The sequence below is a fragment of the Rhinopithecus roxellana genome, chromosome 7 (assembly GCF_007565055.1).
Source record: "Rhinopithecus roxellana isolate Shanxi Qingling chromosome 7, ASM756505v1, whole genome shotgun sequence".
Taxonomy (NCBI): domain Eukaryota; kingdom Metazoa; phylum Chordata; class Mammalia; order Primates; family Cercopithecidae; genus Rhinopithecus; species Rhinopithecus roxellana.
This window is the reverse complement of record NC_044555.1, coordinates 83992783-84017970: the sequence shown is the minus strand read 5'-3', so window position 1 is coordinate 84017970 and position 25188 is coordinate 83992783. Positions and strand designations below refer to the sequence as shown.

General features: G+C 40.8%; 1 protein-coding gene and 1 pseudogene across 2 annotated transcripts in view; one reads left to right on the top strand and one right to left on the bottom strand.

The window, feature by feature from the left end:
• Window positions 1-25188, top strand: part of BEND2 (BEN domain containing 2) — a 60970-nt gene that overhangs the window by 17983 nt on the left and 17799 nt on the right. The window contains exons 6-8 of one of the 2 annotated variants that reach the window (XM_030934351.1): window positions 4401-4526; window positions 11861-12007; window positions 16178-16285. In XM_030934351.1, the coding sequence (XP_030790211.1) occupies window positions 4401-4526; window positions 11861-12007; window positions 16178-16285 (381 nt within the window). The remainder of the gene's footprint in view (window positions 1-4400; window positions 4527-11860; window positions 12008-16177; window positions 16286-25188) is intronic. The other variant, XM_030934352.1, reaches the window with a different exon arrangement.
• Window positions 7686-8689, bottom strand: LOC104661943 (annotated as a pseudogene).

The following is a 25188-nucleotide window of genomic DNA, read 5'->3' as shown; positions in this document are numbered from 1 at the left end:
CAGCCTTGCATCCCAGGGATGAAGCCCACTTGATCATGGTGGATAAGCTTTTTGATGTGCTGCTGAATCCGGTTTGCCAGTATTTTTTTGAGGATTTTTGCATGGATGTTCATCAGGGATATTGGTCTAAAATTCTCTTTTTTTGTTGTGTCTCTGCCAGGCTTTGGTATCAGGATGATGTTGGCCTCATAAAATGAGTTAGGGAGGATTCCCTCTTTTTCTATTGATTGGAATAGTTTCAGAAGGAATGGTACCAGCTCCTCCTTGTGCCTCTGGTAGAATTCAGCTGTGAATCCATCTGGTCTTGGACTTTTTTTGGTTGGTAGGCTATTAATTATTGCCTCAATTGCAGAGCCTGCTATTGGTCTATTCAGGGATTCAGCTTCTTCCTGGTTTAGTCTTGGGAGAGTGTAAGTGTCCAGGAAATTTTCCGTTTCTTCTAGATTTTCTAGTTGATTTGCGTAGAGGTGTTTATAGTATTCTCTGATGGTAGTTTGTATTTCTGTGGGGTCGGTGGTGATATCCCCTTTATCATTTTTATTGCATCTTTGATTCTTCTCTCTTTTCTTCTTTATTAGTCTTGCTAGCGGTCGATCAATTTTGTTGATCTTTTCAAAAAACCAACTCCTGGATTCATTGATTTTTTGGAGGGTTTTTTGTGTCTCTATCTCCTTCAGTTCTGCTCTCATCTTGGTTATTTCTTGCCTTCTGCTAGCTTTTGAATGTGTTTGCTCTTGCTTCTCTAGTTCTTTTAATTGTGATGTTAGAGTGTCCATTTTAGATCTTTCCAGCTTTCTCTTGTGGGCATTTAGTGCTATAAATTTCCCTCTACACACTGCTTTAAATGTGTCCCAGAGATTCTGGTATGTTGTATCTTTGTTCTCATTGGTTTCAAAGAACATCTTTATTTCTGCCTTCATTTCGTTATGTACCCAGTAGTCATTCATGGGCAGGTTATTCAGTTTCCATGTAGTTGAGCGGTTTTGATTGAGTTTCTTAGTCCTGAGTTCTAGTTTGATTGCACTGTGGTCTGAGAGACAGTTTGTTATAATTTCTGTTCTTGTACATTTGCTGAGGAGTGCTTTACTTCCAATTATGTGGTCAATTTTGGAATAAGTGTGATGTGGTGGTGAGAAGAATGTATATTCTGTTGATTTGGGGTGGAGAGTTCTGTAGATGTCTATTAGGTCTGCTTGCTGCAGAGATGAGTTCAATTCCTGGATATCCTTATTAACTTTCTGCCTCGTGGATCTGTCTAATGTTGACAGTGGGGTGTTGAAGTCTCCCATTATTATTGTATGGGAGTCTAAGTCTTTTTGTAAGTCTCTAAGGACTTGCTTTATGAATCTGGGTGCCCCTGTATTGGGTGCATATATATTTAGGATAGTTAGCTCTTCCTGTTGAATTGATCCCTTTACCATTATGTAATGGCCTTCTTTGTCTCTTTTGATCTTTGATGGTTTAAAGTCTGTTTTATCAGAGACCAGGATTGCAACCCCTGCTTTTTTTTGTTCTCCATTTGCTTGGTAGATCTTCCTCCATCCCTTTATTTTGAGCCTATGTGTGTCTCTGCATGTGAGATGGGTCTCCTGAATACAGCAAACTGATGGGTCCTGACTCTTTATCCAGTTTGCCAGTCTGTGTCTTTTAATTGGACCATTTAGTCCATTTACATTTAAGGTTAATATTGTTATGTGTGAACTTGATCCTGCCATTATGATATTAACTGGTTATTTTGCTCGTTAGTTGATGCAGTTTCTTCCTAGCCTCGATGGTCTTTACATTTTGGCATGTTTTTGCAATGGCTGGTACCGGTTGTTCCTTTCCATGTTTAGGGCTTCCTTCAGGGTCTCTTGTAAGGCAGGCCTGGTGGTGACAAAATCTCTAAGCATTTGCTTATCTGTAAAGGATTTAATTTCTCTTTCACTGATGAAACTTAGTTTGGCTGGATATGAAATTCTGGGTTGAAAATTCTTTTCTTTAAGAATGTTGAATATTGGCCTCCACTCTCTTCTGGCTTGTAGAGTTTCTGCTGAGAGATCTGCTGTTAGTCTGATGGGCTTCCCTTTGTGGGTAACCCAACCTTTCTCTCTGGCTTCCCTTAAGATTTTTTCCTTCATTTCAACTTTGGTGAATCTGGCAATTATGTGTCTTGGAGTTGCTCTCCTTGAGGAGTATCTTTGTGGCATTCTCTGTATTTCCTGAATTTGAATGTTGGCCTGCCCTACTAGGTTGGGGAAGTTCTCCTGGATGATATCCTGAAGAGTGTTTTCCAACTTGGTTCCATTTTCCCCCTCACTTTCAGGCACCCCAATCAGACGTAGATTTGGTCTTTTTACATAATCCCGTACTTCTTGCAGGCTTTGTTCATTTCTTTTTTTCTTTTTTCTTTAGATTTCTCTTCTCGCTTCATTTCATTCATTTGATCCTCAATCGCTGATACTCTTTCTTCCAGTTGATCGAGTTGGTTACTGAAGCTTGTGCGTTTGTCATATATTTCTCGTGTCATGGTTTTCATCTCTGTCAGTTCGTTTCTGGCCTTCTCTGCATTAATTATTCTAGTTATCAATTCTTCCACTCTTTTTACAAGATTTTTAGTTTCTTTGCGCTGGGTACATAATTCCTCCTTTAGCTCTGAGAAGTTTGATAGACTGAAGCCTTCTTCTCTCATCTCGTCAAAGTCATCCTCCGTCCAGCTTTGATCCGTTGCTGGTGATGAGCTGCGTTCCTTTGCAGGGAGAGATGCACTCTTATTTTTTGAATTTCCAGCTTTTCTGCCCTGCTTTTTCCCCATCTTTGTGGTTTTATCTCCCTCTGGTCTTTGATGATGGTGATGTACTGATGGGGTTTTGGTGTGGGTGTCCTTCCTGCTTGTTAGTTTTCCTTCTGACAGTCAGGGCCCTCAGCTGTAGGTCTGTTGGAGATTGCTTGAGGTCCACTCCAGACCCTGTTTGCCTGGGTATCAGCAGCAGAGGCTGCAGAATATAGAATATTGCTGAACAGCGAGTGTACCTGTCTGATTCTTGCTTTGGAAGCTTCCTCTCAGGGGTGTACTCCACCCTGTGAGGTGTGGGGTGTCAGACTGCCCCTAGTGGGGGATGTCTCCCAGTTAGGCTACTCAGGAGTCAGGGACCCACTTGAGCAGGCAGTCTGTCTGTTCTCAGATCTCAACCTCCGTGTTGGGAGATCCACTGCTCTCTTCAAAGCTGTCAGACAGAGTCGTTTGTGTCTGCAGAGGTTTCTGCTGCTTTGTTGTTGTTATTGTTGTTGATTAGCTGTGCCCTGTCCCCAGAGGTGGAGTCTACAGAGACAGGCAGGGCTCCTTGAGCTGCTGTGAGCTCCACCCAGTTCGAGCTTCCCAGTGGCTTTGTTTACCTACTTAAGCCTCAGCAATGGCAGGCGCCCCTCCCCCAGCCTCGCTGCTGCCTTGCAGTTAGATCGCAGACTGCTGTGCTAGCAATGAGGGAGGCTCCGTGGGTTGGCATGGGACCCTCCCGGCCAGGTGTGGGATATAATCTCCTGGTGTGACCATTTGCTAAGACCCTTGGTACAGCGCAGTATTGGGGTGGGAGTTACCCGATTTTCCAGGTGTTGTGTGTCTCAGTTCCCCTGGCTAGGAAAAAGGATTCCCTTCCCCCTTGCGCTTCCCGGGTGAGGCGATGCCTCGCCCTGCTTCAGCTCTTGCTGGTCGGGCTGCAGCAGCTGACCAGCACCAATTGTCCGGCACTCCCTAGTGAGATGAACCCAGTACCTCAGTTGAAAATGCAGAAATCACCTGTCTTCTGTGTCGCTCGCGCTGGGAGCTGGAGACTGGAGCTGTTCCTATTCGGCCATCTTGCTCCGCCGTGAAGCCTCTTTTATAAGGGCCTCCATCCCATTCATGAGGGAGAAGCCCTCATAGCTTAATCATCTCTTAAAGGTCCCATTTCTTAATATGATCACATTGGCAACACCTGAATTTTGGAAAAGATACCTTCAAACCGTAGTAATTAATAAGTAAAAAACTGCACATATTTATTATACCCAGTGTGATGAGTTTGGACATGCATGTTTAGTTTTATGAGAAACTGCCTAACTATTTTCCAGGGGGGCTGTACCATCTGACATTCCTGCCAGCTATATATGGGTGATCTGTTTTCTCTGAATGCATATTTCTCCTCTTTCTTTTGTTCTTTCTTCCTGATGCTCCAAGATTCATTCTTTCATGATTTTCTTTTTTTTGATTGAAGAGTTTTCTTTAATCTTTCTTTAAGGGTAAGTCTGTTGGGGACAAATTCTTTTTGTTTTCCTTTGTGTGTGAATGTCTGTTTCCCTTTCTTTCTTGAAGGATAATTTTGCTTGGTATAGAATTTGTGGGTGAAGTTCTTGTATTACAGCTCTTGAAAACTTTTTATTTATAGAAATGCCAGAAAGACCAGCAAACAGCAGTAAAAACAGCGCTGAGACAGTGAATTACCCAACTTTAATGGGAAATTACAGTGGCCAAAATACTGCCTCTTTATCTGTCTTCATCCCCCCCCTATTTTGTTGAGTTTGAAATGATACATAATGCTGGGCATGGTGGCTCATGCCTGTAATCCCAGCACTTTGGGAGACTGAGGCGGGTGGATCACCTGACATCAGAAGTTTGAGACCAGCCTGACCAACATGGTGAAACCCCATCTCTACTAAAAATACAAAAAATTAGCTGGGCGTGATGGTGGGCACCTGTAATCCCAGCTACTCAGGAGGCCGAGGCAGGAGAATCACTTGAACCTGGAGGTGGAGGTTGCAGTGGGCTGAGATCGTGCCACTTAACTCCAGCCTGGGCAACAAGAGTGAAACTCTGTCTAAAGTAAATAAATAAATAAATAAATAGATAAGAAATATGCAGATAGTGTTATTTAATCTTGATTTGCCAGCTATTTTTTTTTTTTTTTTTTTGAGATGGAGTTTTGTTCTTGTTGCCCAGGCTGGAGTACAATAGCACGATCTTGGCTCACTGCAACCTCTGCCTCCCAGGTTCAAGTGATTCTCCTACCTCAGCCTCCTGAGTAGCTGGGATTACAGGCATGCACCACCATGCCTGGCTAATTTTTTTTTGTATTTTTTGTAGAGACGAGGTTTCTCCATGTTGGTCAGGCTGGTCTCCAACTCTCAACCTCAGGTGATCTGCCCGCCTCTGCCTCCCAAAGTGCTGGGATTACAGGCATGAGCGCCCAGCCTGATTCACCAGTATTTTTAGTGTCAGCTAGTGTGACTCTTTTCAAATTAAACTTTTTAGTTTGAGATAATTTTAGATTCACACACAGTTGTAAGAAATAATACAGAGACCTGTTTATGATTTAGCCATTTCCTCCAAAGGATAACATCTTTAAAACTATAGTAAAATATCACATCCAAGGTATTGATATTGATACACTCCACAGATCTTACTGAGATGTCCCCAGGTTTACTTGTAATTAATTTGTGTCTGTCTGTTTAGTTCTTTGCAGTTTTATCACAGGTAGTTTTAATGTCTACCTCCAGCAAGACATAGAACGTTTCTATTACTGCAAAGATGCCTCGTCTTGCCCTTTGATAATCACATTCACTTTCCTCATGTCATCCCTTCCTTTCAACCTGCCCCATCCCTAACACCTGGTAACTACTGATCTGTTCTCTGTTTATAATTTTGTCACTTCAAGAATATTACATTAAGGGAATGTTACAGTATGTAATTTTGGGGGATTGGTGTTTTTCACTCAGTATGGTTCTCTGAAAACTCAGCCAGCTTGTTGCATGTATCAGGAGTTTCCTCCTTTTTTTTTTTTTTAAGACATAGTCTCCTCTGTTGCCCAGGCTGGAGTGCAGTGGCGCGATCTTGGCTTACTGCAACTTCTGCCTCCTGGATTCAAGCAATTCTCATGCCCCAGCCTCCTGAATAGCTAGGATTACAAGTGTGTGCCACCATGCCCAGCTAATTTTTGTAGTTTTGGTAGAGACAGGGTTTCACCATGTTGGCCAGGCTGGTCACAGACTCCTGACCTCAAGTCGTCTGCCTGCCCTGGCCTCCCAAAGTGCTGAGATTACAGGTGTGAGCCACCATGCCCAGCCTACCCTCCTTTTTATTTTTGATTTATATTTCATAGTATGGCTATGCCACAGTTTGTTTAGCCATTCACCCATTGAAAAGGCATCAAATTGTTTTTTTCCAGTTTTTGGATATTAAGAGTGAAGCCGCTATGAACAGTCATAAACAGGTTTTTCTGTAAATATAAGTTTTCATTTCTCTGTCATGAATGCTATGAGTGTAATTGCTAAGCCTTATGGTACTAGCATGTTTAGTTTTATAAGAAACTGCCAAATAGTTTTCCAGAGAGTCTGTATTATCTTCCATTTCCATTTCCACCAGCAATGCGTGAGTGATCCAGTTTCTCCACATTCATATTTCTGTTATTTCTGTTGTTCTTCCTTCTGGATGCTCTATATTTTCTGTTTTCATCAATTCCTTTCTGTTTGAATACTTTCCTTCAGCCTTTCTTTCAGGTTTCTTTAGTTTTCCTGCATTTGAAAATGTCTTTATTTTCCTTACATTCTTTAAGGATAGTTTTGCTGGGCATAGAATTTGTGGCTGAGAGTTTATTTTCCATCAACATCCTGAATGCAAGTCAGTGATAGCTCTTTAAAAAAAAAAACAAACCAAAAAACTAGCCTTTTTATTTTGAGATAATTTTGAATTCACATGTGGTTGTAAGAAACTGTACAGAGATCCCATGTGTACTTCACCCATTTTCCTCAGTGATAACATCTTAAGGAACTATATCCTGCAACCAGGATATTGGCATTGATTAAATCCACATCAGTGTGTGTGTATTTAGTTCTATGAAATTTAATCATGAGTCAGTTTACATGTCCACTATTAGTTACAATACAGAACATTTCCATCATCACTACAAGGATCCTTTATATTGTTCTTTTTTAACCACAGCCACCTCCCCTGATCTCCCTTCTCTCTCATCTTGCCCTATCTTAACTACTGATAGTCAGCAATCTCACTTTGCTTGCCAGAATTTCATTATTTGAATGTTGTTACTTAAATACAACTAAATGCTGTGTAACCTTTTGAGCATGGCTTTTTCTCACTAAACATAATTTTCTCGAGATTCATACCAATTGTTGTATGCATCAATAGTTCTTCCATTTTTATTGTTGAGTACTATTCCATAGTAGTGATGTATAACTGTTTATCTGTTCATTCATTGAATGACATCAGGGGTGTTTTCTATTTTTGGTCAATACAAGTAAAGCTCTATGAACATTTATGTACTGGTTTTTGTGTAAACAAGTTTGCATGCAATTTTGGGTTATATGGTACTCCATATTTAGTTTTGTAAGAAAATGCTAAGCTTTTTTTTAGAGGGGCTGTATCTTTTTTAAAAAAGACATTTATTCATTGTTAATGATCAGACTATTACATGTAGCAATCAACAGCATGAATGCAAGAAAATAAAATCTACATTAAAACTCTATGTTGGAATGTTTTATACTTTCCACAGAACAGAAACTAAAATAACCTGTTATACAATTAGTCACAAATACAGCCCTCGAATTTTTTGCCCATACATGTGAGTATTTGTCTAAAACATCTCTTCTTCATAGCAGCTAGGCCCTGCCACCACTGTGCTTGGTTCAGTTCACAAATCTGTTGTCACCTGTAGCTTCCCTGTCACTTCTCTGGCCCTCCTCTCCTGCTAAGTTTTGTTTCCTAATTAAAATCTTCTGCCACTGCCATAGCTACTGCTGCTACTGGAACCACCATAGCCACCTTGGTTTTGTGGTTTGGCAAAGTATTGGCCTCCACTACCATAGGGGCCAGAGCTTCTGCCTCCCACGTTTCCTCCCTTCATGGGTCCAAAATTTGAAGACTGTTGTAATTGCCAAAATCATTGTAGCTTCCACCACCTCCAAAATTGCTTCCATCATTACCAAATCCATTATAGCCATCCCCACTGCTACCATATCCACCATCACCACGGCTGCCACCAAAGCCACCATGACCACTGAAGTTTCCTCCACGATCAAAGTTGTCATTCCCACCGAAACCACCTCCACGACCACCACCAAAGTTTCCAGAACCACTTCGACCTCTTTGGCTGGAAGAAGCACTCGCCATCTCTTGCTTTGACGGGGCTTTCCTGACTTCACAGTTGTGGCCATTCACAGTATGCTATTTCTGAATGACAGTCTTATCTACAGAGTCATGGTCATCAAAGGTTACAAAGGCAAAACCCCTTTTCTTGCCACTGCCTCAGTCAGTCATGATTTCAATCACTTCAATTTTTCCATACTGTTCAAAATAATCTCTTGGGTGATGTCATTCAGTGTCTTCTTTAATGCCACCAACAAATATCTTTTTCACAGTTAAGTGGGCACCTGGTCTTTGAGAATCTTCTCTTGAGACAACTCTCTTTGGTTCCAAAACTTTTCCATCCACCTTGTGTGGCCTTGCATTTATGGCTGCATCCACCTCCTCCACAGTGGGATATGTGACAAACCCAAAGCCCCTGGAACACTTGGTGTTTGGATCTCTCATTACCACAGAGTTCATCAGCGTTCCCCATTGCTCAGAATGGCTTCACAGGCTCTCATTGGTTGTTTCAAAGCTCAACCCTCCAATGAAGAGTTTCCTCAGTTGTTGGGGCTTTTTAGGAGACTCTGACTTAGACATGACGGCAGGGAGAAGAGAGACTTTAGTGATGCTTCTTCAGCGGAGTCCATGGGCAGAAAGGCGGGGCTGTATCATTTTATCTCCTCACCAGTAACATCTGAGTGATCCAATTTCTCTGCATGCATATTTCTGCTCTTTCTCTTCTTTATTTCTTCCCGATGCCCAAAGACCCATTTTTTTCATCATATTCTTTCTGCATAAAGATTTTCCTTTGGCCTTTCTTTAAGGGCAAGTCTATGCGGGATAAGTAATCCTAGTTTTCCTTCATGTGAGAATGTCCTTATTGCCTGTTAATTACTCGTATTAGTTTGTTTTCACACTGCTGATAAAGACATACCCAAAACTGAGAACAAAGAGAGGTTTGATTGGACTTATAGTTCCACATGGCTGGGGAGGCCTCATAATAATGGCAGGAGGTGAAAGGCACTTCTTACATGGTAGTGGCAAGAGAAAAATAAGGAAGAAGCAAAAGCAGAAACCCTTGATAAGCCCATCAGATCTCATGAAACTTATTCACTACCACGAGAATAGCATGGGAAAGACTGGCCCCCATGGTTCAATTACCTCCCCCGGGTCCCTCCCACAGCATGTGGGAATTCTGGGAAATACAATTCAAGGTGAGATTTGGGTGGGGACACAGCCAAACCATATCATTACTCAAGGAGAATTTCACTATGTATAAATTCACGGTTGAGAGTTCCTAACCACTTGAAAAATGTTCTTTCTGTAGGTATGTCAACAATTGCAGAAACCAGGCTGGAAAGCAACCCTCAGACAATGAATTACCCAATTTCTTTGGAAAATGGCAGCGGCCTATGTTCTTCCTCTTTATCTGCCGGCCTCACACCTAATTTTGGTGAGTTTCAGATGCTGCATTACAAGTGACACTATTGAATCTGGATCGATTAACATCCTTAATACAATCTAGTTGTAGCTCATTTTTAAAATTAAACTTTTATTTTTATTTTTTTGAGATGGAGTCTCACTTTGTCACCCAGGCTGGAGTGCAGTGGTGTGGTCTCGGCTCACTGCAACCTCCGCCTCCTGGGTTCAAGAGATTCTCCTGCCTCAGCCTCTTGAGTAGCTTGAACTATAGGGCATGCCACTATGCCCGTCTAATTTTTGTATTTTTAATAGAGGCGGGATTTCACCATGTTGGCCAGACTGGTCTCTAACTCCTGACCTTAGGTGATCTGCCCTCCTCGGCCTCCCAAAGTGCTGGGATTATAGGTGTGAGCCACTGTGCCCAGCCATTTTTATTTTGAAATAATTTTAGATTCACATGTATTTGTAAGAAATAATAGAAATGATCCTCTTTATGCTTTACCCTTTTCTCCCAACAATACCATCTTACAAAACTATAGTAAATTAACACAACAGGATATTGACATTGATAAAATACACAGATATAACTGAGATATCCCAAGTTTTACTTATAATAATCTGTGGGTGTATCTGTATTTCTTTCTTTGCAAATTTTTTTCCATGAATAGGTTTGATTCTCACCACCACAGTCAAGACAGAACATTTCCATCACCACCAGGCTGCCTCATCTTTGATAACCACCCCCACCTCTCTCAGGTCACCCTTTTCTTCCCCATTGACTGTTCCCTAGCTCCTGACAAACACTGGCTTCTATAATTTTGTGACTTTAAGAGTGTAATATAAAGGGAATCTTATGGCAGGTAGGTTTTTTTTTGTTTTGTTTTCAGTCAGTATGATTCCGTAAAGACTTATACAGGTTGTTGTGTGTATCAGCTGTTCCTCTTTTTTTTTCTGATAATCTTCCGTGGTTTGGATATACAGTAGTTGTTTTTAACCATTTACCAATTGAACGCCATTATTTCCCCCCTCCCCACTCTTTGGTATTAGGACTAAACTGCTCTGAACATTCCTGTACTGGTTTTTGGATAAATATAAGTTTTCATTTCGTTGTCATGAATGTCAAGAGCACAATTGCTGGGTCTTATGGTACTAGCATGTTTAGTTTTATAAGAAACTGCCAAACATTTTTCCAGAACGGCTTTACTTATATGGGTGATCGTTTCTCCATGTTTATATTTCTTACCTTTCTTTTTTCTCTCCTTTCCTTTCCTTTTTTTTTTTTTTTTTTTTTTTTTTTTTATTGAGACAGAGTCTTACTCTGTCGTCCAGGCTGGAGTGCAGTGGTGTGATCTCGGCTTACTGCAACCTCCACCTCCCAGGTTCAAGCAGTTCTCCTGCCTCAGCCTCCCAAGTAGCTGGGATTACAGGCACTCACCACCATACCCGGCGAATTGTTGTATTTTTAGTAGAAATGGGGTTTTGCCATGTTGGCTAGGCTGGTCTTGAACTCCTGACCTCGGGATCCACCCACCTCAGCCTCCCAAAGTGTTGGGATTACAGGTGGAGCCACTGCACCCGGCCTATATATCTGGTCTTTCTATTAGTCTTTCTTCCTTCCTGATGCTCCAGGATTCCTTTCATCATATCCTTACTGTTTTAACATTTCCTTCCCTCCCTCCCTCCCTCCCTCCCTCCCTCCCTTCCTTCCCTCCTTCCTTCCTTCCTCTCTCTTTCTCTCGCTCTTTCTCTCTCTCTTTCTTCTTCCTTTCCTTTCCTTTCCTTCCCTTCCCTTCCCTTCCCTTCCCTTCCCTTCCCTTCCCTTCCCTCCCTCCCCTCCCCTCCCCTCCCCTCCCCTCCCCTCCCCTCCCCTCCCCTCCCCTCCCCTCCCCTCCTCTTCTCTTCTCTTCTCTTTCTTTTCTTTCTTTCTTTTCACTCTGTCATCCAGGCTGGAGTGCAGTGGTGCGATCATGGCTCACTGCAGCCTCCACCTCCCGGGCTCCGGTGATGCTCCCTCAGCCTCCTGACTCAGCTAGGACTACAGGTACTTGCTATCACTCCTGGCTAATTTTTAATTTTTTTTTTTTTTGTAGAGGTGGGGGTCTCATGTTATCCAGGCTGGTCTTGAACTTCTGGGCTCAGGCAATCCATTTGTCTCTGCCTCCCAAAGTTTTGGGATTGTAGGCGTGAGACACTGCACCAGGCCTGGAGATTTCATATGGATAAGTCGGCTAGGAACAGATTCTTTTAGTTTTCTTTTGTTTGAGAAATGTCTTTACCTTTTTTCCAGAAGGATAGTTTTGCCTCATGTAGAATTTATGATTGAGCATTCTGTTTCTTTTTCAGTAGCTGAGAAAATTATACTTATTGAAATGCCAGGAACAACAGAAACCAGCATGGAAAATAACTCTCAGACAGTGTATTACCCATCTTTATTGGGAAATACGAGTGCCCCAAATCCAGCGTCTTCAAATCTTCCCATCACTTCTAATTTTGGTGAGTTTGAAATAATGGATATCACAAGCAGCCCTCTCATCTAGATTCATCAACATTCTTAATATTAATTCTTAGTGATAGCTTTTTACAAAGTAAACTTTTCATATTGAGATAGTTCAGAAATCATACACAGGTATAAGAAATAAGACAAAAAAATCCTGACTACCCTTTACCTAATTTCCCCCAATAATTACATTTAGCAAAAATACAACAGAAATATTACAACCCAGGATATTCACATTTATACAAGCCACAGATCTTATAGAGATGTCCCATTTTACTTGTATTTATTTGTGTGTGTGTGTGTGTGTTTAGTACTATGCAGCTTTATTCCACAAGTAGGTTTGTGTGCCCACCACCACAGTCAAGGTAGAGATCATTTCCATCAGCACGAGGCACTGTTGTGTTGCCTTTGATAACCACACCAACTCTCTCAGGTCACCCTTCCATAACACCTCATGACCCATTCCTAACACCTGGCTTCCACTGATCTCTTCTCTACCTCTATAATTTTGTCTCTTTCAATTGTTATATAAGTGGAATCATATTTGGAATTGGATTTTTTTCACTCAGCTTAATTTCCTAGAGACTCGTCCAGGTTGTTTTTTCTATTAATAGTTTATTCCTATTGCTGAATAGTATTGCATGTCTGGATATACTATGTTTTGTTCAACCATTCACCTGCTGAGGGACGTCTGATGGGTTTTTTGTGTTTTTATTTTATTTTTATTTTTTGTCTACTGTGTGTAAAGCTGCTATGAATATTCATGTACACATTTTTGTATAAATGTAAGTTTTCATTTCTCAGTAGTTTCTTTCTATTGATGAATAGTTCCTTCCTTTCCATGGTACAGATAGGAACAGTTTTTTTTTTTTTTTAAACCATTCATCTATTGAAAGACAGCTGGTTTTTTTCTTTCAATTTTTGGATATTACAAGTAAAGCCACTTTGAACATTCATGTACTGTGTACTGGTTTTTGGGTAAATATAAGTTTTCATTTCTCTGTCATGAATACCAAGACAACAGTTGCTGAGTCGTATGGTACTAGCATGTTTAGTTTTATAAGAAACTGCCAAACAGTTTCCCAGAGAGGCTGTACTATTGTTTATTTCCAACAGCAATGTATGAGTGATCCAGTTTCTCCATATCTGTATTTCTGATCTTTCCATCATTCTTTCTTCTTTCCAGATACTCCAAGATTTCTTCTGTTGTAGTATCTTTTCTGTTTGAAGGTTTTCCTATAGCCATTTTTAAAGGGTAAATCTGCGAGGGATAAATTCCTTTAATTTTCCGTTTTGTGAGGATGTTTTTATTTTCCCTTCTTTCCTGAAGGACAGTTTCACCCAGTATAAAATTCATAGTTGAGAGTTCTTTTCTTTCAGTACTTGAAAAAGTTACAGAAATGCCAGAAACAGCAGGAACTAACGTAAAAAACAATACTCAGACAGCGAATTACCCAACTTCATCAGGAAGGGGCCATAGCCAAGGTAATACCTCTTTATCGCTCTCCATTCCTCCCAAGTTTGGTGAGTTTGAAATTATACATGTTATTAGTAGCACTGTTTAATCTACATCCATCAAAGTCCTTAATGTAAAACTAGCGGTAGATTTTTTTAAACTAAACTTTTAATTTTGTGGCCATTTAAGATATACAGGTAGTTGTAAGAAATAATGCAGAGAAATACCCCTTCCACTTTACCTATTCCTCCCAACAATAACATCTTGCAAAACTGTAACAGAACATCACAACCAGAATATTGACAATGATATTATCCACACATCTTATTGAGATCTCCCACTTAATTGTGTTAAATTGTTTGTGTGCATTTAGTTCTACCTAGTTTTGTCACATGAGTAGGTTTGATTCCCATTGCCATGATCAAGATACACATTTCCATGATTACCGAGATGCCTCATTTTACTCTTTCTTTTTTCTTTTTTCTTTTCTTTTCTATTCTTTCCTTTTCTTTTGAGACAGAGTCTCAAAAATCTCCATCTGTTGCCCAGGCTGGAGTGCAATGGTGCAGTCTCAACTCACTGCAACCTCTGCCTCCTGGGTTCAAGCGATTCTCGTGCCTCAGCCTCCCAAGTTCCTGGGATTACAGGCATGTGCCACCACACCAAGCTAGTTTTTGTATTTTTTGGTAGAGACAGGGTTTCACTGTGTTGGCCAGGCTGGTCTTGAACTCCTGGCCTCAAGTGATCTGCCTGCTTCGGCATCCCAAAGTGCTGGGATTACAGGCATGAGCCACTGCACCCAACTCTGGCTGTTTTTTTTTTTTTTTTATAGTTTTTGTAGAGATGGGATTTCACCATGTTGCCCAGGCTTGCCTCCAACTCCTGGCACCAAGTGATCCACCTGCCTTGGCCTCCTAAAGTGCTGGGATTACAGGCGTGAGCCACCACGCCCGGCCCATCTTGCTCTTTTATAACCACACCTGCCTCAGTACATAATTCCCCGAATATTCATCTGATCGGCTGGATGTATGAGTGGTCCTTATTTTTTATTGTGGACACTATTCCATGGTATGGATGTTTCACAGTTGGCTTATTCATTCATCCATTGGAAGATATCGCGGCTGTTTCTAGTTTTTGACTATTGCAAGTAAAGTTGCGATGGCCACTGATGTACAGATTTTTGTATAAACATAAGTTTTGATTTCTCTTGGATAAATGTCCAAGAGTGAAAAGGCTTGGTTGTATAGTAATTGCATGTTTAGTTTTATAAGAAACTGCCAAATGGTGTTCCAGAGAGACTGTATCATTTTACATTCTCCCCAATTATGTATGAATGATCCGGTTTCTCCACATGCATATTTCCCCTGCTTTCATTGTTTTTTCTTCCTTTTTGATGCTCCAAGATTTGCTTTTTCATCATTCTTTTCTGTTTGAAGATTTTCCTTTAGCCATTCTTTAAGTGTATGTCAGCTAGTGACAAACACTTTTGTTTTCCCTCATGTGAGAATGTCTTTATCTTCTCTATATTTGAAGGATACTTTTGCCTGGTGTAGAATTCATGATTGAGATTTATTGTCTTTCAATATTTGAAATATTTTATTTATAGAAACATTGGGAAAAGCACGAACCAGCTCAGTAAAGAGGTCTGTGAAAACAAATTACCAACCTTTATTAGAAAACAACAGTCGCCAGAATGTTTCCTCATTATATCACAGCGTCCCTTGCAATTTCAGTGAGTTTGAAATGATACTTGCTATATGTAGCACTATTTAATCTAGATTGATTAGCATCCGTAGTGCAAGATATTGGTAGCTTTTTCTAATTAAAGTTTTTATTTTCAGAAAAATTTAGCTACACATGCAGTTATAATAAATAATACAGAGAAATCTGTGTTTCCATTACCACTTTTCCCCAAAAGTAACATCTTGTAAAACTATAAGAAATTATCACAAACAGGATGTTGACGTGATACCTTCTGCAGATATTATTGAGATGTCCCCAGTTTTACTTGTATTTATTTGTGTGCATGTGTATGTATGTGTTTTAGTTCAGTTTTTATCATATGTCTAATTAGGTTCATGTATCCTCTACCACAGGCAAGCCCCCAAATGGTTCCTTCTTTTTTGTTGCTGAGTACTATTCCATGGTGTAGATGTACCGTGGTTTGTTTATCTTTTCAGGTATTGAAAGACATCTAGGTTGTTTCCTGGTTTTGGCTATTAGAAGTAAAGCTGCTATGAACACTCATACACCATATAGGTTTTGTGTGAACACAAGTTTTCATTTCTCTGAGATACTGCCCAAGAGTGCAGTTGCTGGGTCCTATGGTAATGGTGTGTTTAGTTTTATAAAATACTGCCAAGTTGTTTTCCAGAGTGTCTATACCATTTTCTACCCCCACCAGCAACGTGTGAGTGACCTAGTTTCTCCATGCCCATATTTCTGCTCTTTGTGTTGTTCGTTCTTCCTTCCTGATGCTGCAAGATTCCTTCCTTAATCATATCCTTTCAGTTTGAAGATCTTCTTTTAGTTGTCCTTTAAGGGTAAGTCAGTCAGTGACCACTTTTTAAAGTTTTTCTTCGTCTGAGAATGTCTTTGTTTTTCTTTTATTCCCGAAGGATAGTTTCTCCTGATATAAAAAACATGGTTGAGATTTCTTGTCTTTCAGCACTAGAAAATGTTTTACATATTGAAATGTTGTTCAAAACAGAATCTGGCCCACAAATGAATTCTGGGACAATGAGTTACTCAACTGTAATGAAAAATAGCTGTGACCAAGATGATGCTTCAGCCTCTGCCTGCCTCACTCCCAATTTTGGTGAGTTTGAAACGATATGTGTTATAAGTAGCACTCTTTAATCTGGATTGAAAGAATACAGAGAGATCTTGTGTACCTTTACCCAGTTTCCCCCAATAGTACTGTTTTACAAAAATATAGTAAAATATCACAGCTAGGGTTTTGACGTTGATACAATCACCAAATCTATTCAGATGTCCTCGGCTTTTCATGTATTCATTTGTATGTGTGTGAGTGTGTGTGTGTGTGTGTGTGAGTGTGTGTGTGTGTGTGTGTCAGAGAGAGAGAGAGAGAGAGAATAAGAGAGTATCCAGTTGTCTGGAATTTTATGACATCTGCGTTCACTCATAAATAAACCTAACTGTATCTAGTCATAATAACAGAACTGTCCCATGACTTCCAGGAACTCTCTTACTGACTTTTTATAACCATATCTACTCCTTCATGTCATTCCCTCCCTGGCCTCATCTTTATCCCATACAACTACTAGTATGTTCTCCCTTTTTATAATTTTGTCATTGTAAGAATGGACTGATACACCATTGGATTGATAAATGGACTGATATACCATTTAACCTTTTGAGATTGCATTTTCCCACATAGCATAATTCCCTGGAGATTCATACAAGTTTTTGTGTATATCAGAAATTTCTTCCTTTTTATTGCTGAGTACTATTTCATGGTATGGATTTATCATGGCTTGTCACCCACTGAAGGACATCTAGATTGTTGTTTTTGGCTATTACAAGTAAAGCAGCTATGAGAACCAGAGTACAGGTTTTTGTGTGAACATAATGTTTTTCATTTTTCTGTGATAAATGCCCGAGTGCAATTAACTGCTGGGTGGTATAGTAATTGCATGTATAGTTTAATAAGAAACTGTCAACTATTTCCAGAGTGGCTGTGCCATTTTACATTCCCATCAGCAGTGTATGAGTGATTCAGTTTCTCTGCATTCTTACCAACATTTGGTATGTTTGCTTTTTTTTTTTTTTGAGATGGAGTCTCACTCTGTCACCCAGGCTGGAGTGCAGTGGTGCGATCTCGGCTCATTGCAACCTCTGTCTTCTGGGTTCAAGCGATTCTCCTGCCTCAGCCTCCCGAGTAGCTGGGACTATAGGCATATGCCAACATGCCTGGCTAATTTTTTGTATTTTTTAAGTAGAGACGGGATTTCACTAGCGAGGATGGTCTCAATCTCCTGACCTCATGATCTGCCCACCGCTTAGCCATTCTGATAGGTATATGGTAATATTTCATTGAGGGTTTAATATGCATTGGCCTTTCGAAATGATGTACGGCTCTTCATGTGCTAATTTTCTATCTGCATATCCTCTTCTTTGAAATATCTATTCTTGTCTTACAGTAATGTTTGCTTTTATATGCTTACATTTTGAGAGTTACTTAATTGAAATGATCATACAATTTTTGTTCTTCATTCTGTTCACATGATGTATCACATTGATTGACTTGTGTATGTTGAACCATCCTTGAATCCCTGGGATCAATCCCATTTGGTCATGATGAATGATCTTTTTGAGACAGTCTCTGTTACCCAGACTGGAGTGCAGTGACATGATCATGGCTCACTGCCACCTTGACACCCCCAGGCTCAAATGATCCTCCCAACTCAGCCTCCCAAGTAGCTGGGACTACAGGGATGAACAACCATGCCTGGCTAATTTTTAAATTTTTTTGTAGAGACAAAGTCTTGCTATATTGCCTAGGCTGGTCTCAATCTCCTGGGCTCAAGCAGTCTTCCCGCCTCGGCCTCCCAAAGTACTAGGATTGTAGGCATGAGACCCCATGGCCATCCATGAATGATTTTTTATTTTTATTTTTGAGATGGAGTCTCTTTCTGTCACCCAGGCTGGAGTGCGGTGGCACGATCTTGGCCCACTGCAACCTCTGCCTGCCGGGTTCAGGTAATTCTTCTGCCTCAGCCTCTTGAGTAACTGCGACTACAGGTGTGCGCCATCATGCCTGGCCATTTTTTTGTATTTTTAGTAGAGACGGGGTTTCACCATGCTGGCCAGGCTGGCCTCGAACTCCTGACCTCGTGATCCCTTGCCTCGGCCTCCCAAAGTGCTAGGATTACAGGCGTGAGCCACTGCACCCGGCTGATCTTTTTAATGTGTTGTTGAATTCTGTTTCCTAGTATTTTTTTGAGGGTTTTTGCATTGGTATTTATCAGAGATATTGGCCTGTGGTTTTCTTTTTTTGATGTGTCTTTGTCTAGCTTTGGTATCAGGGCAATACTGACCTTGTACAATGAGTTTTGAAGTATTCCTTCCTCCTCTATTTTTGGGAATAGTTTGAGTAGGATTGGTATTAATTCTCTAAATATTTGGTAGAATTCAGCAGTGAAGCCATTGGGTCTTGAGCTTTTCTTTACTGGGAGAATTCTATTATGGCTTCAGTCTCATTACTTGTTATTTATCTGTTCAGGTTTTGAATTCCTTCATGGTTCAAACTTGATAGGTGTATGTGTCTAAGAATTTATACATTTCCTCTAGATTTTCCAGTTTGTTGGCATGCAGTTGCTCATGGTAGCCGCTAATGATCCCTTTGAATTTCTGCGGTATCAGTTGTAATGTCTCTTTTTAAATCTCTGGTTTTATTTATTTGGATCTTGTCTCTTTCTTAGTTAGTCTGGCTTAAAGGTTTGCCAATTTTATATGTCTTTTCAGAAAAGCAACTTTTTCATTTAATCTTTTGTATTGTTTTCTTCATTTTAAATTATTTTGCTTCTGCTCTGATCTTTATTATTATTTTTTTCTACTAATTCTGGGCATGGTTTGCTCTTCCTTCCCTAGTTCTTTAAGATACATCATTATGTTATTTATTTGAAGTTTTTCTTCTTTTTTGATGTAGGCACTTTTAGCTATAAATTTCTCTCTTAGTACTGCTTTTGCTCTATCCCATAGGTTTTGGTATGCTGTGTTTCCATTACCATTTGTTTCAAGATTTTTTTTTTCAATTTCCTTCTTAATTTCTTCATTGACCATTCATTTACCATTGACCACTGATCATTTAAGAACATATTATTTAATTTTCATGTATAGTTTCCCAAATTCCCCATTACTGATTTCTGACTTTATTCCATTGTAGTCAGAGAAGATGCTTGAAATTGAATAATTTTTCAATTCTTTTGAATATTTTCAGACTTATTTTGTGACAACATATGGTCAATCCTTGAGAGTGATTCATGTGCTGAGGAGAAATATTAATAGGTATTTACAGAACACCTGCAGAATATACATTTAATATATCTGTGAAATGTTCATATCTATTAGATCCATTTGGTCTATAGTACAGATTAAATCTGATATTTCTTTGTTGATATTCTGGCTGAATGATCTGTCCAGTGCTGAAAGTGAGGTGTTGAAGTCTCCAGCTATTACTGTATTGTGGCCTATCTCTCTCTTTAGCTCTAATAATATTTGCTTTGTATATGTGGGTGCACCAGTGTTGGGTGCATAGAGATTTACAATTGTTGTATCCTTTTGCTGAATTGACCACTTAATCGTTATGTAATGGTCTCCTTTGTCTCTTCTTACAGCTTTTTGTCTTGAAATCTATTTTGTTTGATATAAGTACAGCTACTCCTACTCTTTTTTGGTTTCCATTGGCATGGAATGTCTTTTTCCATCCCTTTATTTTCAGCATATCTTTACAGGTGAAGTGTGCTTCTTGTATACAACAGATCATTGTTTCTTGCTTTTCTTATCCATTCGGCCACTCCATCTTTTGACTGGAGAGTTTAGTCCATTTACATTTAATTTTTTTTATTGGTAAGTTGAGACTTTTTCCTGCCATTTTGTTATTTGTTCTCTGGTTGTTTTTTGGTCTTCTCTTCCTTCCTTCTTTCCTTCCTTCCTGTCTTCCTTTTAGTGAAGGTAATTTTTTTCTGGTGGCATGATTTAATTTCTTGTTTTATTTTTTTGTGTCTCCATTGTATCTTTTTTTTTTTCCACACAGGGTCTTGCTCTGTTGCCCAGGCTGGAGTGCAGTGGCACGATCTTGACTCACTGTACCCTTGACTTCCCAGGCTCAAGAGATCTCCCCACCTCAGCCTCCAAAGTAGCTTGGACTACAGGCATGTGCCACCACACCCAGATAACTTTTTGTATTTCTTGTAGTGATGGGGTTTTGTCATGTTTCCCAGGCTGAACTTTTCTTGAACTCCTAGGCTCAAGTGATCCTCCCACCTCGGCCTCCCAAAGTGCTGGAATTATGGGCATGAACCACCATGCCCAGCCTCTTCATATGTTTTTTGCTTTGAGGTTACCATGAGGTTTGCAAATACTCTTATAACCCATTATTTTAAACTAATGACAACTTAACACTGATTGCATAAACCAGCCAACAAGCAAAAAGAAAACTAATGAAAACTACACTTTAACTTAATTTCCCTTTTTAACTTTTTGTTTTCTCTGTATGTCTTATTGTACTGTCTATGTCTTTTTTTTTTTTTTTTTTTTTTCCGATGGAGTTTCCCTCTTTTCACCTAGGCTGGAGTGCAATGGGGTGATCTTTGCTCACTGCAGCCTCTGCCTCCCGGGTTCAAGCAATTCTCCTGCCCCAGCCTCCTGAGTAGCAGGGATTACTGGCATCCACCACCATGCCCGGCTACTTGTTGTATTTGTAGTAGAGTCGGGGTTTCACCATGTTGGCCAGGCTGATCTCAAACTCCTGACTTCAGGTGATCTGCCCGTCTCGGCCTCCCAAAGTGCTGGGATTACAGGTGTCAACCATTGCACCCGGCCTGTACTGTCTATGTCTTGAAAAGTTGTTGTAATTATTATTTTTGATTGGGTCATCATTTAGTCTTTCTACTTAAGAGTATTTTACACAGCACAATTGCAGTGTTACAATACTCTGTGTGTTGTTATTACTAGTAAGTTTTATACCTTCAGATAATTTATTTATTTATTTATTTATTTATTTATTTTTTTTTTTTTGAGACGGAGTCTTGCTCTGTCACCCAGGCTGGAGTGTAGTGGCCGGATCCTGGCTCACTGCAAGCTCCGCCTCCCGGGTTCGCGCCATTCTCCTGCCTCAGCCTCCCGAGTAGCTGGGACTACAGGCGCCCGCCACCTCGCCCGGCTAGTTTTTTGTATTTTTTAGTAGAGACAGGGTTTCACCATGTTAGCCAGGATGGTCTCGATCTCCTGACCTTGTGGTCCACCCGTCTCGGCCTCCCAAAGTGCTGGGATTACAGGCTTGAGCCACCGCGCCCGGCCCAGATAATTTATTATTGGTAATTAATGTCTTTTTCTTTCAGATTGAAGAACTCTCTTTAGCATTTCTTATAGTATAGATCTGCTGTTGATGAAATCTGTCAGCTTTTGTTTGTCTGGGAAAGTCTTTATCTCTCTGTCATGCTTGAAGGATGCTTTCACCGGTTATACTATTCTAGGATAAATTTTTTTTCCTTCAGCACTTTAAATATGTCATGAAACTCTCTCCTGGCCTGTAAGATTTCCACTGAAAAGTCTGCTGCCCATCATATTAGAGGTCTTTGTATGTTGTTTGTTTCTTTTCTCTTACTGCTTTTAGGATCTTTTTGTAATCCTTGACCTTTGAGAGTTTGATTGTTAAATATCTTGAGGTAGTCTTCTTCAGGTGAAATCTGCTTGGTATTCTATAAACTTGTACTTGGATATTCTTTCTCTAAGTTTGGAAAGTTGTCTGTTATTATTATTATTTTTGAGACAGTCTTGCTCTGTCACCTAGGCTGGAGTGCAGTGGTGTGATCTCAGCTCACTGCAACCTCCACTTCCCGGGTTCAAGTGATTCTCGTGCCTCAACCTCCTAAGTAGCTGAGATTACAGGCATATGCCACCATGCCTGGCAAATTTTTTGTATTTTTAGTAGAAATGGGGTTTCATCATGTTGCCCAGGCTGATCTTGAACTCCTGAGCTCAGGCAGTCTGCCTGCTTTGGCCTCCCAAAGTGCTAGGATTGCAGGCATGAGCCACTGCGCTTAGCAAATTTTTTTGAATAAACTTTCTACCCCATCTTTCTCTTGATGTCCTCTTTAAGGCCAATAACTCTTAGATTTGCCCTTTTGAGGCTGTTTTCTAGATCTTGTGGACATGCTTCATTCTTTTTTCTTTTGTCTTTTTTGTATTTTCAAATAGCCTGTCTTCAAGCTCACTAATTCTTTCTTCTGCTTGATCAGTTCTTCTATTAAGAGACCCTGATGCATTCTTCAGTATGTCGACCGCATTTTTCAAGTCCAGAATTTCTGCTTGATACTTTTTATTTCAATCTCTTTGTTAAATTTATCTGATAGAATTATGAATTCCTTCTTCGTGTTATCTTAAATTTCTTTGAGTTTCCTTAAAACAGCTATTTTGAATTCTGTGTTGGAAAGGTCGGATATCTCTGTTTCTCTGGGATTGGTCCCTGGTGCCTTATTTCATTCGTTTGGTGAGGTCATGTCTTCCTGGATGGAGTTGATGCTTGTGGATGTTCATCTGTCTGGGCATTGAAGAGTTAGATATTTATTTTTGTCTTTGCAGTCTGGGCTTACTTGTGCCATCCTTCTTGGAAAGGCTTTCCAGATATTCGAAGGGACTTGGGTGTTGTGATCTAAGTTTTTGGTCACTGAAGCCATATCTGTATCAGGGGACACCCCAAGCCCAGTAATGCAGTGGCTCTTGAAGACTTGTAGAGGTGCCGTCTTGGTGATCTTGGTTAAGATCCAGAAGAATTCTCTGGATTACCAGGCAGAGACTCTTGTTCTTTTTTTGAGATGGAGTCTCACTCTGTTGCCCAGGCTGGAGTGCAGTGGCGCAATCTCAGCTCACTGCAGTCTCCACCTCCTGGGTTCAAGCGATTCTCTTGCCTCAGCCTCCCGAGTAGCTGGGATTACAGGTGTGCATCACCATGCCCAGCTAATTTTTGTATTTTTAGTAGAGGCAGGGTTTCACCATGTTGGCCAGGCTGGTCTTGAACTCCTGACCTCAGGTGATCTGCCCGCCTCAGCCTCCCAAAGTGCTGGGATTACAGGAATGAGCCACTGCGCCTGGCCTCTTCCCTTACATTCTCCCAAACAAAGGAGTCTGTCTCTGTGGTGAGCTGCCTGGAGCTGGGGGAGGGGTGACACAAACACCCCTGTGGCCAACACCACTGGGACTGTGCTGGGTCAGACCTGAAGCCAGCAGAACCCTGAGTCTTGCCCAAGGCTCGCTGTAACCACTACCTGGCTACACAGCGTGTGTTTGCTCAAGACCCTCGGCCTCTACAATCAGTAGGTGGTGAAGCCAGCCAGGCTTGTGTCCTTCCCTTCAGGGCGGTGAGTTCTCTTCAGCCCTGGGCAGGTCCAGAGATGCCAATCAGAAACCGGGGCCTGGAGCTGGAGACCTCAGGAATCTACCTGGTGCTCTATTCTACTGTGGCTGAGCTGGCACCCAAGCCACAAGACAAAGTCCTTCCCACTCTTCCCTCCTATTTCTACAAGCAGAGAAGTCTTTCCTTGTGGCCACCACTGCCACAGGCCCACAGAGGGTACCGCCAGGCCACCGCTGCTGTTCACTCAGCTTATGGTGAATGCTGCCAGGCCTGGGACTCACTCTTCAGGGCAGTGGGCTCCCCTCTGGCCCAGGGTAGGCCCAGAAATGCCATCTAAGAGCCAAGGCCTGGAATCAGGGACCCCAAGAGCCCACTTGGTACCCTACCCCACTGTGGCTGAGCTGGGACCTAAGCTGATTTTGGATTTCTTATTAAGGTGCTTTTTTTGTGTAGATAGTTGTTAAATTTGGTGTTCTTGTGGGGAGAACAATCAGTGGAGACTTCTATTTAGCTATCTTGCTCCTGAGCTGTGTCCTGTGTATTTTTAAATTTCCTTGGAGAATTCTCTTTGACATGTGGATTATTTAGGAGTTTGCTGTTTAATTTCCAAGTGTTTATAGATTTTTCTTTTGTCTGTTATTGATTTCTAGTTTGGTTCCACTGTGGTCAGAAAATATACTCTATATGATTTCAATTCTTTTAGATTTATTGAGGTTTTTTCCTCTGGCTCAGGATGTGGTCTGTCTTGGTGAATGTTCCATAGGCATTTGAAAAAAAAATGTGTATTCTGCTTTTATTAGATGGAATGTTCTATAATGAAAATCCTGTTGGTTGGTTGTGTGTTACTCAGGTCTTCTCTGTCCTTGCTGATGTTCTGTCTGGTTGTTCTTTTTTTTTTTTTTTTTTTTGAGACAGAGTCTCGCTCTGTCACAGGCTGGAGTGCAGTGGCGTGATCTTGGCTCAATGCAACCCCTGCCTCCTGGGTTCAAGCGATTCTTGGGCCTCAGCCTCCTGAGTAACTGGAACTATAGGCATGTGCCACCATGCCTGGCTAATTTTTGTATTTTTAGTAGAGACGGGGTTTCACCATGTTGGCCAGGCTGGTCCCTAACTCCTGACCTCCAGGTGATCTGCCCATCTCAGCCTCCCAAAGTGCTGGGATTACAGGCATGAGCCCCCCGTGCCTGGCCTCTGTCTGGTTGTTCTGTCAGTTGCTGAGAGGTGGGTGTTGAGGTCCTCAATATAACTGTGGGTTTGTCTATTTTGCCTTTCTACTCTTTCAGTTTTTGCTTTATATATTTTGAGACCCTTTTGATTGGTGTGAACATATTTAGGATCATTGTATTTTCCTGGGGGTTAACCCTTTTATTGTTATGTAGTGTTCTTATTTGTCTCTGGTAACTTTCTTTGCTCTGAAGTCTGTTTATTTCATCTGATATCAATATAGCCACTCTGCTTTCTTTTTTTTTTGGATTAATATTTGCGTGGTGCATTAGTCCATTTTCGTACTGCTATAAAGAAGTACCTGAGACTGGGTAATTTACGAAGAAAAGATGTTTAATTGACTCACAGTTCCATAGCCTTAACAGGAAGCATGACTGGGAGATCTCAGGAAACTTAAA